The following is a 15,627-nucleotide window of genomic DNA, read 5'->3' on the forward strand; positions in this document are numbered from 1 at the left end:
TTCAACATGACCTGATCTGCTTCCTAAAAATCCCCGTTCACACTTATTTCTCGTATTCTAGCGGCTAGCTTTTTACACGAATATTTTTGTCAAACGTTATTTAGCTCCCTTAACCCCACTATTGAGTGTAAAATCCTGTGGTAATTTTGCTAATCCCACTTACAAGTGGGCTAACGGAAGAATTGCGTCTGTAATATCCTTTGTCAAACTCAGACGTAATCCGTGGCAGTTGGAACGACCACCGAGGCAGAATCTCCGGAACCGTGAAGTTGACGATGGGGGAGTTTGTTGTGAAGAAAAAAATGATGGGGTGCTCTTTAACTTCGCTTGTTGTTATTGCCCTACTGTCCTTTTGCGCCGTCTTAGACTTCCCTCTCTCTTCTTTTTGCCCTTTTCACACTTGGGTTTTCACTAACCTGTTACATATCGGTCATGGAGTTTTTTCTTGAAGAAATGGAGGGTTGAGGAGGATTCTTAATCGGCAAGGTACCCTTTTGATCGTATTTTTGGATTTATTTTGAAAAAATGGTTTGTGTGTATGATTGAATTGTATGTATTTCTTGGTTTCTGTGCTTTATTCTTAGTTGGTTTTCATGGGTTTGGGGCTTAATCAGGTGGATTGTTGAGAACTCTCAGATGGGTAAACGCATAGATGAAGGCAACTGATGAATTAGTTTATGGTGTGAGAATGGTGGTCTTCTTTTCAATTTTAACATGGCAGTATCGTGCATAACAATGGGCATGATAATGAAAAAACGATGACACTGGGAATAACATGGCGTGGAAAGGGAGCCCCGATTTCAATGGCAAACCACCCTTTCCACAGAAGGCACTCTCATGGGACTCAAGTTCCATGTAAGAGGATGCCACAGCGAGTGTTCCCACGTCTCCCTCTTCTGCAGGATGCAAACATACTCTAGGGAATCTGCATATTGTGTTATATATTGTACTCTTTGACACTGGGAACAGGTTTTCTGTATATGAGGTTTCCATGAGATAGAATTGTTGTATGAGGTTTCAATGAGATAGAATTGGTCGTTTGAATGTTCTGTCAATTATTTGTTGACTGCAGGGATATGGGAAGGCGTTGACTGAGTCTATCACATTTGTTTTTCTGTCCTGATGGAGCCACTATCCCCTGTTCATCATTCAAGGCAGATGATGTCTGCCAGACTCTCTTTATGCCTTTTCTTTGTCTTCCTCTTTCAATGCTGCAGAACGGCACTTTCAGACTCCACATACTTAATTGGTCTTGGAAGCTATGACATAACTGGACCTGCAGCAGATGTCAATATGATGGGCTATGCTAATGCTGAACAGGTTGCCTCTGGAGTTCATTTTAGGTTGCGAGCTCGTACCTTCATTGTTGCAGAGCCTAGTGGTGCACGTGTGGTATTTGTGAATCTTGATGCCTGCATGGCCTCACAGCTTGTCACTCTTAAAGTGCTTGAAAGGCTTAAATCAAGGTATTAAGATTTTTTTAGCTGAAGTTTTCAATTTTCTAGAGGAAGCAGTCGTATGAACTTTCTTTAAACTGTAAATCTGGGAAGTGAAAAATATTTCCTTTTCAATGTTATTAGGTGTGTCATAGAAAATGAGCCTAGGCACTCATTAGCAATACTGTTTAGCAATCTGACAACCCACCAAAAAAGAAAAGGAAACAAGGAAAGAAAATTAATTTTCAATTTCAACATAGGTTGAAGTTTGAACTTAATGATCTGAAACTGCCATTTCAGCATCCGATAAAGCAACTATCCTGCTAAGACAATGAGATCTCTTGGTAGTTTCCGGGGTAGAATGGTTGCATGTATTTAGTGTCATTATACTGTATATTCAGTAAATCTTGTATTGTGGATGAAAGGTCTTTCACATTGTCATTCTACTGCAGATAAGCTATATATATAGTGACTTTTAATGTAAGGTCACTGTCAGCATGATCTCTTTTAACCCGTGTATTTTCTGTTTCCAAGTTTTACCCTAACAACAGTTAGGGTTGGTTGGAGTGCATCAGTAGCTTATGCATGAATTTTGAAGGTTTCACTTAAAGGAAAAGAGAAATATATTTGTTAAGGTCTAATATGCACTCCAAAAAAAGAAATAAATTTGTTAAGGTCCAATATGCATTCCTTGTGTATTCTTCTAAACAAATCATTTTAATCTGTAGAACCTAATACTGCATTCATTTGATATAAATCCTTCTGAGCATATTATACCACCCTGCTGCTGCATGCTTTCCAACATTCCAGATGTCTGTCACGAAGTGGCACAGAATCCAAGACACAAGAAAAATAAAAACGATACTAGTTCTATTAAACAACTGAAATCTAAATGCATTTGGTTAAGACCAACGGACATATCATACTCAAAAACAAGAACCAAGAAGTAAAAATTAATAATTTTACTAATAAAAAATATATACAATAATTACAAGGCAACCTCACTACAATCACAATTTTACTAATAAAAAATATATACAATAATTACAAGGCAACCTCACTACAATCACACTCATACACACACACACCTACCTAACTATTCATCACTCTCTCACTCTACCAATGCACGCATCCACCAATATATACATAAGAGAGAAAGAGGGAGAAAGAGAGGGACTAGCCTAATGGCTTGTTGGGAGAGGTCCAATGGCTAGTTGGACCTCTTCCAACTAACCATTAGGTCTAGTAGAATGGCTAGTGTGGTCAACATAAATTGATCAAGACGAAAAATAAAAATAAAGAAGAAAGATTGTCATGATATCGGAGAATCAATTTGGTTTTATGCCTGGAAGATCAACTATGGAAGCTATACATCTTCTTAGACAACTTATTGAGAGAAATAGAGAGAGGAACGAAGATTTGCATATGGTTTTTATTGATTTGGAGAAGACATACGATAGAGTACCTAGGGACGTTCTCTGGTGGACAATGATGAAGAAAGGTGTTTCTCTCAAGTACATTAGTATAATTAAAGATATGTATGAAGGAGTAGTAACCAATGTCCGCACTTGTGGAGGGGTGACAACCAATTTTCCTATAATGGTTGGGTTACATCAAGGATCTGCTTTAAGCCCTTTCTTATTTGCTATAGTGATGGATGAGCTTACGAGATCAATTCAAGAAAATGTGCCATGGTGTATGTTGTTTGCTGATGATATTGTTTTGATTGATGAGTCTAGAGTTGGGGTTAATGCTAAGTTAGAATTATAGAGACAGACATTGGAAGCAAGATGTTTTAAGTTGAGTAAGAGCAAGACAGAATATATGGAATGTCGATTTAGTAAGCAACGAAGTAGTGATGGGAGTGTAGTGAAGCTTGGTGAGCAAGAAATACCGATGCATGATTGTTTCAAATATTTGGGATCTATCATTCAAAAGTATGGAGAAATTGATGGAGATGTAAATCATAGGATAAAGGTTGGGTGGATGAAATGGAAAAGTGCAACTGGAGTGTTGTGCGATCGTAGAATGCCATTGCGGTTGAAGGAAAAGTTTTATAGGACGACTATTAGGCCCGCTTTACTATATGGTACAAAATGTTGGGCTGCCAAGAGACATCATATTCAAAAAATGAGTGTAGCTGAGATGCGTATGCTGAGATGGATGTGTGGAAATACAATAAAAGATAAGATTCGGAATGAGGAGATACGAAAGAAGGTAGGCGTTGCACCCATTGAAAATAAGATGAGAGAGAATCGTTTACGGTGGTTTGGACATATTCGGCGAAGGCCTAATGATGCTCCAGTTAGAAGGATGGAGAAATGGGACAATATATTAGTTAAAAGAGGTCGGGGTAGGCCTAGGAAGACATGGATGGAGGTGATAGGAAAGGATATGAATGCTTTGAACCTCACCGAGGACATGGCATTGGATAGAAATGATTAGAGGAGAAGGATTCATGTGGGAGACCCAAAATGATTTTCTTTTTTGGTTCATATCGCCGACCCCAATTGTTTTGGGATGAAGGCGTAGTAGTAGTTGTTGTTGTTGTTGTAAGGAGTAGAAAGGAAGAGAGAAAATGCGTACCAACACAATATTTCAAATTCTAACTTGCACAAGATTCTTCTAAAATATTTGAGAAGCAAGATCCACCACTTGAAACTTCAAATATCCGAAGGCACGCTTTTCGAAGCACTCAAAAAAATGAGAATTCCACGATCCTCTATCACCAACCTTGCTCTGATACCATGTGAAATTGTCTACGAAGAGACAATACACATACAAGCACAAATACTTTATAAAAGATGTGCATGAAGGCACTCTCACAACACTTGAACAAAATACGCAAAAAGCGTAAAGGTAGCAAACATGCACTAAGGCATGTATTTTATAGAAAAGAGCAAATGCTTGAGGCTCTCAAGCTTGAGAAATAATAAGGGGGAACACCCCTATTTATACAAGAGCAAAGGGGTACAAGAGGGGGGCTCCCAAAGGAGTCATTGGGGAGCCCCCCAACGATTCTATTGAGGGGACCCCCAATGTACCTTTATGAAAAATAAAAAATAAAAAAAAAAGAAATACAAAAAATAAGAAAAGAAATTACAACATATTCCAAGTGGAATATGCGCAAGATGGGAAATTACAATAATACCCTTTTGGGTAAGAAAATAAAATATATATATATATATATATATTTATATAGAGAGAGATACATATACATATATGATATATATGTATATGCATCTCTATGTATATAAGTATATATATATATATATATATATATATATATATATATATATATATATATATATATATATACTTACAACAATGGTTTTGGAGATACATTTTAACAGTCTTATTCCCAAGTCAAGTCTGAATTTAAGTGTCGAAAATAAAAAATGTTCTAATTGTCTTCAGTGTAAGAGTCATGTTCTTCCATTTCATTCCATTAATAAAAGAGCTTCAAGACCATTTGAAATCATATGTTCTAATGTTTGGGGTCCGGCTCCAGTTTCTTCAATGTCTGGCACTAGATATTATCTCATCTTTGTTGAAAGCTATTCTCGATATACATGGATCTTATTTATGAAAAGTAAATCTGAAACCTTCAAGTTATTTCAGAGTTTTCATTCATTTGTTCAAAATCAATTCTCTGAGAATATCATTTGTTTTTTATGTGATAGAAGGGGTGAATTCTCTTCAAATGACTTTGTTAGTTAACTCCAAACAAATGGGATAAGGAGGCAGGTGTCTTGCTCTCATACACCTCAACAGAATGGGATTGCTGAATGGAAGCATCACCATATTGTCGAGAGTGCAATAAGCATGATACATAACAGTAATCTTTCAGTTTTCTTCTGGACAGAAGCTTTTCATACAGCGGTTTATGTCATAAATCGACTGCCCATGAACATCTTGGAAAACAAATCACCCTATTTCTCTTTGCATAGTGTGCATCCAAATTATCATGATTTGCATGTATTCGGGTGTGTATGTTATGTTCATGTTGACAGTTCAATGCGGCACAAGTTTCAGGATAAGGCCTTAAAGTGCAGATTTGTTGGGTACGCTGATGATTACAAATGGTACAGATGTTATGATCCTGTGAGCAAGCGTATCAAAATATCTAGAAATGTTGTGTTTGACGAATCAAATTTTAGTCATAGTGCTGACACTCCTCCAGAAATTGAAGTTTATCATCTTTGGTTGAACTCAGATCTCTTTTCTAGTATTGATGATGTTTGTTCTTCTGAATGTAATCAAAGAGGTGAGGGAAATGTATCAACTGCTGTGCAAAGAACTCAGGAAAGTGTGATTTCTGAACCACCGTCGGCTCCCGAAAAGTATAAAGGCATTGTTTACTCTAGACGTGAGAAGGAGATATCTCTCAACTCTAATCAGGAGCAGAATTCTACTTCTGCTTCCATTCAATCACCTATTCACAGAATATCTACCCGATCTCGACACCCAATTGATAGGTGGGTTAGTTATGAGAACTTCACGATGGACTTTCAACTCTTCTTAGCCTCTCTCGGCAAGGAAGATCAACCCACAACATTTTATCAAGCAATAAATTCTAAGAGATGGATTGAGGCCATGAACGAAAAATGGAGGCTCTTCATGAATGTGGCACTTGAGATATTGTTTCCAGAAATGTGGTTGGGTCAAAGTGGGTGTATAAGATAAAGTATAAGCCAGATGGCACTATCGAGAGGTACAAAGCTAGACTGGTTGCAAAAGGCTTCACACAGGAGCAAGGCCAAGACTATGATGAGACCTTCAACCCAGTCGTGAAAATGAGCACTATCTGCATCATACTAACATTGGTTGTTGAACATCAGTGGACTCTCAGCCAACTGGACGTGAAAAATGCGTTTCTACATGGAACTCTGAAGGAGGAAGTGTACATGGAGCAACCCACTGGGTATATAGAAGGGAACTCTAAAGAATACGTGTGCAGGTTAAAAAGAGCTATATATGGTCTGAAGCAGGCATCTCGATCTTAGTTTGACAGTTTTTCGATTAAAGTTGAAAATATGGTTTTAGTCGATCTCTTCTTGACCATTCTCTTTTCATATTCAAATGCAAAGAGATAATTACCCTGTTATTGATATATGTTGATGACATTATCATTACAGGTAACTCTAATGAATAGGTTAAAGAACTTCTGAACCATAGATTCAAGATGAAGGATTTTGGTAAGTTGCGATACTTTCTTAGAGTAGAAGTTGACATGACTCCTGAATGCATGACACTTACTCAACATAAGTATATTGTTGATATTCTTAGCAAGACAGGTACGACAGATTGCAAGCCTCTAAGCACACCCAGTGTACTTCATCAGAAACTCAGTTCCCAAGAGGGAGATTTGTATGAGGATCCTACAGGATATCGCAGGATAGTAGGAATGCTTCAGTATCTTACCTTCACTCGGCCTGATGTTGTCTATTATGTCAATCAGGTATCTCAGTTCATGCATGAACCACATATTGGACATATGGAGGCAGTTAAATGCATTCTTCGATATTTGAAAGGAACTATTGGAGATGGTCTTCTGTACAGAAAAAGTATGCATGACCATCCTAGCATGAACTTCTTACTTACACAGATGCAGATTGGGCAGGAGACCCAGATGAGCGTAGGTCAGTCTCAGGATACTGTGTTTTCATTAGCTTAAATCTTGTCTCCTGGAGCAGTAGGAAGCAAAAGGTCATAGCTAGGTCGAGCACAGAAGCTGAATATAGATCAATGGCAGCTGCTACAGCTGAAATAACATGGATCAGACACCTATTGACAGAAGTAGGAGAATCGATTTCTAAAAGCATTCTCTTGTGTGATAATCAAAGCGCTATCAACATGTCATTCAATCCTATCTACCACAGTCATGCTAAGCATATTGAAATTGATCAACATTTTGTAAGACAGAAGGTCGAAGAAAAAGAAATTGAACCACAATACGTTCGGACTGTTGATCAAGTTGTTGTTTACAAAAGGACTTATCAAGGATAGATTCTGGATGTTAAAAGACAAGTTGTTCATGATTCAAACCCACGTACAACTTGAGGGAGGGTGAAAAGACGTAGCCATTCACGTCTGGGTCTGGACCTTGAGATCCAGACCCAATTCATTTTATCTATTTTAACACATGCTCATTAATGGCATGTTGTAATTTTAATATTGTCTGTAATGGGTATTTTCGTACCCTAATTTCTGTACATGGGTTTACTTAATGTAAAGCAAGAAGAGCCGACCCTATTGGGGTTTCTCCTGCAGCCATCAGAGCTTCTCTCTCCTCTCTCGTTCTTTTCTTAGAATCTCTTCGCTCAAATTGTTAGGGGTAATATGTAACCTTGCTGAGAAAACCAGCCAGAGAAAGATGCAGGAGTAAAGTTACTATGATGGAATTTGGGTTTCAGCCTTTTGTTTGGACTTTAAGCTAATTACAGCAATCTTCTTTATCTTCAGGATGTATTGTTCTGATTTCTAGTTTAGTATCCAGATCCAGTTGGTGAATCCTCAGTTGCTTCTTTCTCATTTTCTTGTCAGATATGGCGACCTTTATAATGAGCAAAATGTAGCTATCAGTGGCATTCACACTCACGCAGGGCCAGGGGGCTATCTTCAGTATGTTGTATATATTGTTACATCTCTTGGGTTTGTTCGCCAATCATTTGATGTAATTGTTGATGGCATTGAGAAAAGCGTTGTACAGGCTCATGAAGGTCTTCGCCCTGGATCCATTCTTGTGAACAAGGGTAAGAAAGAGAAGCCTTCTGACTCTGACTGATTGTTTGCTTAATGTTCTCAGCTGTTTATCTTACCAATCTCTGTTACCCTTACTGCACATAGTCTAAACTGCAGTATAATTCTGCTTCAAGATCTACAGTCATGTCCTTCCACTTTATATAGTTATATGAATTTTGAACCATTTTAGTTTGCAAACCCTTGCTGCTATCTAAGGTGCTAGTTTTTTGGATATTTTCAGCCTATTGTCTCTGACTTGATTTTTGGTTTTGAAAACTTGATTTAAGGTGAGCTCCTTGATGCTGGCATAAATCGCAGTCCTAGTGCTCATCTAAACAATCCCCCAGAAGAACAGAGCAAATACAAGTACAACGTTGACAAGGACATGACACTTCTGAAGTTTGTGGATGCTGAATGGGGTCCTGTTGGAAGTTTCAATTGGTTTGCAACACATGGAACCTCCATGAGTCGCACGAATTCACTAATAAGTGGGGATAACAAGGGAGCAGCAGCACGTTTTATGGAAGACTGGTTTGGGCAGATCAATGAGTTTGAAATGTCTGGAAGGATGCATTCTGATTTGTACAGAAACCAGCTAAATAGCATTCCTCGGAGATTCTCATGCATGCTTCCTAGTCAGCATGGTCTCTTCATTAGTGTTGTCATCATCTTTATTGTTATATTCCCTTTCTTTTTGAAGTCAGCTTTATCTGCAAATTTCTGTCTCTTTCCTGAATAACTTATCTAATTTGAAGTATCTTAACATGGAGTTTCATCTTGATAATATCTGATAGTTGCTCATATTTTCTATTGCTTTTCAGATGAGTTGATAAAGCATGCAGCAGTCTTTCGGAGTCCAGGTGGAATGTCTGCAGAAAGTCCTTTTAGTGTTACCAAGCGTGTCAGAAGTTCTTTAAGGCGCAATGGCAGACCAAGCTTTGTAGCTGCATTTTGTCAATCAAATTGTGGTGATGTAAGTCCAAATATGCTGGGTGCATTTTGCATAGACACTGGACTGCCATGTGATTTCAATCATAGTACCTGCAATGGGAAGAATGAGTTGTGCTATGGCCGTGGTCCAGGGTATGAATCTATTTTGTTCATAAATTTGCTTCATCTTTCGTTTGAATTTGGAATTTGATGGTAATTTGTTTTGCATTGAAGCTCGGATGAATTTGAAAGTACACGTATTATTGGGGAAAGGCAATTCAAGAAAGCACTGGAATTGTTCAGTTCAGCATCTGAGCAGTTGAAAGGGAAGGTTGATTTTCGTCATACCTATTTGGACTTCTCAAAGCTTGAGGTCACTGATACCTCTAGCAGTCCTGGTGCCAAGCAAGAGACTGTTAGAACATGCCCTGCTGCTATGGGCTTCGCTTTTGCTGCAGGAACCACAGATGGCCCTGGAGCTTTTGACTTCAAGCAAGGGGATGACCAGGTGACATGGAAGTGGTTTTTTTTTTCTCATCATGCTCTTTTACTTGAAGTTTCCATGAGAATGTTGCATAAATATGTCAGATATACATCATTCTAATCCAATTTATTTGTACCTGATGTTATATACTAGGGCAATCCTTTCTGGAAGTTGGTGAGGAATGTACTGAAAACACCAAACAAAGAACAGGTTGATTGCCAACATCCCAAGCCAATTTTGCTTGATACCGGAGAAATGACTGCACCATATGCCTGGGCTGTAAGCATATATAATCAATACTCCTTTAGATTATTTGTTATTTTACCGGATACAAGTGCAAATTTGGTCCTTTATTGTTTTAGGTTTACAAAGTTACAAACACATGTTTGTCACATTCCTACTTCAACATGAATACTGTAGTTTTTCTTTTTTTTACTCTTCTTTGTATTCTTCTTTTGGGGAGTATGGGTATGTCTGCATGTGTGTACTTGTCCATGTGTTGTAGACCATGTTATGATTTATTTTAAGAAGTTTGCAGTGTGAGAATTCAATATTTCTGTAACATGAATTTAGGATGCACCTGCCATATGTCAAGCTTGGTGTGAGATATCCTCTATGAGAATGTGTCGTGTTCCATGGAGGACTATTTATCTGTCATCATTTACTTGAAACTGTGATCAATGAGCTTCAATATGTAAAGTTGAACAAAGATACTGAAGGATTTTTTTTTCAAGTTTTCCCATCCAGCAAGCAGATATGCTGGAAGAAGAGCTTGGCAGCTATATTTTGCTAAATTTTAGCTAGAAAGCTAGGACCATTGATGTTAATGCCTTTATATTGTGCTCTGGAGTATCTCTGGCAGAGTTGGCAGCATGATTTTTGGCGCTCATGCAAGTTAACCAAATTGAGTATTTTAAGCATAGCTTTATCTTCTATACCTCATTGAAGTGGGCATGAAACTTACCTGCTTGGATCAACTGTTGCTAACTTACAACTCTTTCTGATGGTTGTGCAGAATTGCTGTTAAATATATACCTCTATGATTGGAGAAAATACCAACTTTAAATCTAAAATTCAAATTTTCAAAATAGATTCAGGCTAGATTTTCAAGACTTTGTTTTATGTGAAGTTCCTCATATTTATGAAAGCTTAAGTACAGGATTCAATGGAAGGGTGTGGGGGACAAACTGAAATTTTGCATAGTTTTGTGACTTCATCTAAACTTCTCAAGATGTTGTATAGGCACCCTCAACCTACTCTGTGCCATGTTCTTTATCATCTCAATCAGACTGGGGATATATTGAAATGGAAACCTAAACCACCACATTAACTCCCTTTTGGTGGAGATTATTGGTAAAGTATTTCATAAATTATTAATGATAATTAGTAGGGGGAAGTTATCCCCAGTGTTCCTTATCGAAAAGGGAAAACCTCATATTTATGGAAGACATTTTAGATTTTCTTTTCCTCTAATGTAAGAGTTGCTTCGTGGTGTTGGCTGTTTGGTTGAGTTAAATGGCTTCACATTTATTTTCTGTCTAATTGAACTTTTTGCTCATATGTTCTTACTCCTTACTATTATCAATAAAATTTTGCACATAAAACTTTTTTATTTTAATGATATTTATAAGTGCAATTTGCTGATCTGCAATGGTCAAGTTCATCTCTATAGATTTGTTCGTATCACAAAAAAGTTCCTGCTTTTTTATTTTTCTAAAAGTGAATCTTTCATATGTCTAGTCTTAGAAAATTTACTGCGTTCACAATAGACAAATGTCCCGCTTTGTTCCACAGAATCTGAGTTCTTTGCTCAGTTTTTAAAAAATCACTAGGCTTTTCTATTTGCATGTCACCATATTGACAGTTACGAGGAAAATATTCTCAATGTTTCACCTTTTTGTGGTATTTTTGTTGAGCCACCAACTGTTTGGTGTTGTCAAGGAAATTCTGTTTAGTCATTTCAGTAAATATGTTGTGAGCTTAAAAATGTTAGTATGAAGAAAGACAGAATTACTCATGTGTTTTTGTTTTAATCAGCCTTCCATTCTTCCAATACAAATGCTCCGGATAGGACAGCTGATCATTCTCAGTGTGCCTGGAGGTATGAGCCTCCTCGTTCTTTTTTTGTTGAATATTTAGTTATTTACCTTTCTTCAATCCAAAATCATGTTTTTGCCAATTTCTTCCAATCTATTGTCTTGATTACATATTATCTACAATAATATTGGGGATCATAGTTCCAATACCTGCCAGATTTATTATTATATGCTACTATGGCTCCTTTTCTAATGATACAAAAGCAGGAAATGAAATAATTAATATAGAGATGTATGTATTATAGCTCCATAATAAATATGAAGCATCTTTTGCAGAAGTCCATGCGCTGTGCTCGTTTGGTACTCATTCATTTTGCTTGAGATGAATGAATGTAGTCATTTTGAATTTCTGAAATAAAAAATTAGGCTGGATTAGTAGATTCTCAAGCTAATCTGTGATCCACCAGAATCACTCCACTGGTGTTTATTGTACTGAGAAATTTTGTCACATGGCCTGAACAATGATCTTGTGGATGACATCTTGCTGGCTAAACTGCTGGGTTTTCCACAGATCTGTAAGAAATTAATTATGCCATGGACAAATGCCTGTCTAGCTTACATGATTTCATGGTTTCATGGCCATCTTTTGGTGTTCCTTTCAGAATTCACTACAATGGCAGGGAGGCGCCTCCGTGATGCTGTGAGAGCAGTACTCACCAATGCTGGCAATGGAGAATTTGATGAAAACATTCATGTTGTTATTGCTGGGTTGACAAATACCTATTCACAGTATGTGACCACCTTTGAAGAATATCAGATTCAAAGATACGAGGTAAAGTATGCTTTTATTGTTCTAGCTTTTTATTATAATGAACCACATAATCTGGCTTCAAACACTATGAGTTAATTAAAATACCACCAAATACCTTCACCTCTCGGTAACAGTCTAGGGCTCTTAATCTTTTCTTTTTTATTTTGGTGCTTGGCAACATATGAAAGCCTTCTATAAATAGAAAACTATTTGTCCAAAAATGAGAGCCTGTTTGCCTGGGCTCTTTGCATCTTCTCTGCACTTCAAGCTCATCCTGAAATTCTTCAACCATATGAATTGTAGGCTATGTTTTTATGGCTTTAGCTTTTTATTATTGTGAACTACACAGTCTACCTTTAAAACACTGAGTTAATTAAAATACCTTCACCTCTCAGTAAAAGTCTAGGACTTCTAATCTTTTCCTTTTTTTGTTCTTGGCAAATATGAGAGAGCTTTGCTAAATAGGAAATTATTTGTGAAAAATGAGAGCCCATTCACTTGGGCTCTTTGCATCTTCTCTGCGCTTCAAGCTCATCTTGAAATTCTTCAACCACAAATCTTAGCTATTGCATAAAGAATCAAAGATCTTTAATCATTTTGATAGATGTGATTATCGAGAATCCAGATCACTTTAGCCTTGATTTTCTACACATTACCATCTGGTACTTGTAAACAGAATAGTTTCCAGTGGCTTTCTGGACCATGACAAAGAGCATTTTGTTGGCTACACTTTGTTTCTTACGGATTATTGTACTTCATCCACTATGTTATTATTGCACTCATGTTTCCTCTTCTTTTAGTCAAATGTCTTCGAATTTCAATTTGTTTTCCGGGGTTATATTTGTCTTGGTCTGAGAATGGTTCTTTCCTTGATGAACATGAGCGTTAGATATCACTACATCAATCATGTTTGTCAGTTATACAAACTATCCTCTGCATTCATTTAGATTAGCTATTAGACATTTTGTGTTGCTTCAATCGACGTAATAAATTCATGTCAATGATTAGGTTGGTTTAGATCAAACTAAAACAATGGCTTTCTGTTGAATTCACGCTATAATTTTTACAGGGAGCTTCTACCTTGTATGGTCCACACACATTAAGTGCGTACATTCAGGAGTTCAAGAAGCTTGCAACCGCACTCGCAGCTGGTCAGAGCGTCCAACAGGGACCTCAACCTCCTGACCTCTTAAATAAACAGATAGGTTTTCTCCCACCTGTTGTTGTTGACATGACTCCCTTAGGTGTCAAATTTGGTGATGTAAGAGAAGACGTGCCAGAGAACTCTACCTACAGAAGAGGTGACAAGGTGGTCGTGTCTTTCTGGTCTGCATGTCCGAGGAACGATCTCATGACCGAGGGGACGTTCTCTTTGGTGGAAGCATTGGACAGTACCAAGAGCTGGAGCCCAGCATATGATGATGATGATTTCTGCTTGTGCTTCAAGTGGTCACGCCCCTCTAAACTTAGTACTTTCAGTCATGCAGCAATTGAGTGGAGGATTCCAGAAACGGCGGTTTCGGGTGTGTACAGAATAAGTCATTTTGGTTGTGCAAAGAATGTTTTTGGCTTGATGCATCATTTCAATGGATCGTCCAGTGCCTTTGTCGTGCTCTAAGTCTGGACGCTTCCCCCGGTGGCCACCCCTTCATAGCATACAGAGTGGTAGCTCCGGATGCACTCTCACCAAACGTGTAAGACTTTCTAGTTATGGTGGTGTGATTATTTGGGATTATCTCCAAAGTTTTACAGCAGTTTTACCATTTTATTTTCCATAAAAATGTCAAGTTTCCACAGTTCATGGCTTATTTGAATTCTTTCTAGTTTGGGGCCTTAGGCTTAATAGTAGAAGGCTACACAATCATGCTTGATTCTCCTGATGATTAGTTTGGTTCTCTCTTGGACATAATCTGTAACATGAGCAATGATATAAGCAGCTACTACCACCTTCTCAATTGGTTCTTCCAAGTATTCCAGCGTATGAAAACTTGGATCTTTTGGAGTTGCCAGTCCTTGTATGTTAGCAAAAGTTCGAATCCCTCTGCCACATGGGGCTTAAGAGATATCTGGTAGGGGCCTGCCTAACCCCAGCTTGCCTTTAAAAAAAAATGAGATTGCAATTTGTTGTTCACTACAGTGGATGTAAGTGACGATCAATTAACCATCCCTAGCTTGTTGAGAAGTTTTGGTTTTCTTTTTTTTATGACAAAGTTCCCTGCGAAAGCAGGTAATCTTTGGGTGGGGTCACCGATACCCAAGCCCTTGCGGAGCCCACCAGTGAAAGGTACCCACCCACACATCCGATGGGAGTCAAAACCTGCACACCCCAAATGACAAAGTTTTGGTTTTCGTTTTCTTTTTTGGTTTTCGTTTTCTTTTTTGGTTTTCCTTTTTGTGATTGTATCTTTCAAGTCGTTTTCATTATATATACAGAGTGGTAGCTCCTAACCGCCCTACTAATCGAGATTTCAAAGGGTTTTTTCCATGTATTATTTAAATCTGACTGTACAGTTATGTTTGGCACGGGAGATTTACTAGGAAACGCCACTTGGATCATGTTTTTTCGATAAAAATTTTGATTTTTTAAACCTTAAATATTTAAAATAAATCTTAAACCGTTGCTTTTTTAAATCTTAAAAAACATACCTGAGTATCAAACAAAGAAAACATGAAAAACCCTTCGAAAGCCTGAGACGGCGGTTATCTAGAAAAGTGATTTATATACATAACGTTCAGCGGCCAGGAAAGTGGGCATTTAATGCTTCCTTTCGTACCCAGCCAGTACCTCAATTGTGAATCCCTCTCCTCCTTCCCTGTAACGAGCGTAGTCTCCATCTCCCTTGCCTTCCTCCTCGCCACTGGCACCTGGTTCTCCCTCGTCTTCTCCGGCTGTGGCAACCTGCTGAAGCAATGGGAGGGCAGCCCTCGCTTCTTCCCCTGGCATCCAGATGAGGGCTCCGGCAGACCGCCTCCCCTGGTGGCGTTGGCAGCAGCGGTGATGGTGGCGGGGAGGCGGAGGAGCAGCTCTCTTTGAGGCACATCATGTTCGGGATCGCTGGCTCCACGCAACTATGGATCAAGAGAGAGGAGTTCGTGAGGCGGTGGTGGAGGCCCAGCGAGATGATCGACCACGTCTGGCTGGAAGAGGAACTCTCTGCCGAGGAGGGTTTGCCGCTGATTAAGGTT

The 15,627-nt window shown here is 38.4% G+C and overlaps 1 protein-coding gene across 2 annotated transcripts; it reads left to right on the top strand.

The window, feature by feature from the left end:
• The first annotated feature begins 213 nt into the window (after window positions 1-213).
• LOC149823194 (Neutral/alkaline non-lysosomal ceramidase) lies at window positions 214-14,409 on the top strand. 2 transcript variants are annotated; one of them, XM_090019980.1, is made up of 10 exons: window positions 214-486; window positions 1,073-1,466; window positions 7,983-8,191; window positions 8,468-8,824; window positions 9,002-9,263; window positions 9,345-9,618; window positions 9,748-9,873; window positions 11,632-11,695; window positions 12,293-12,462; window positions 13,511-14,409. In XM_090019980.1, the coding sequence occupies exons 2-10, from the start codon at window positions 1,123-1,125 to the stop codon at window positions 14,057-14,059; spliced, it is 2,355 nt and encodes a 784-aa protein (XP_089876106.1). In that variant the 5' UTR covers window positions 214-486; window positions 1,073-1,122; the 3' UTR covers window positions 14,060-14,409. The 2 variants fall into 2 exon arrangements, with proteins under 2 accessions (XP_089876106.1, XP_089876105.1); XM_090019979.1 differs by having other exon boundaries at window positions 242-486; window positions 8,468-8,836.
• The last annotated feature ends 1,218 nt before the right edge of the window (window positions 14,410-15,627 follow it).

The sequence above is a fragment of the Nuphar pumila genome, chromosome 10, assembly GCF_984573655.1.
Source record: "Nuphar pumila chromosome 10, dmNupPumi1.hap1.1, whole genome shotgun sequence".
In the NCBI taxonomy this organism is placed as follows: Eukaryota; Viridiplantae; Streptophyta; class Magnoliopsida; order Nymphaeales; family Nymphaeaceae; genus Nuphar; species Nuphar pumila.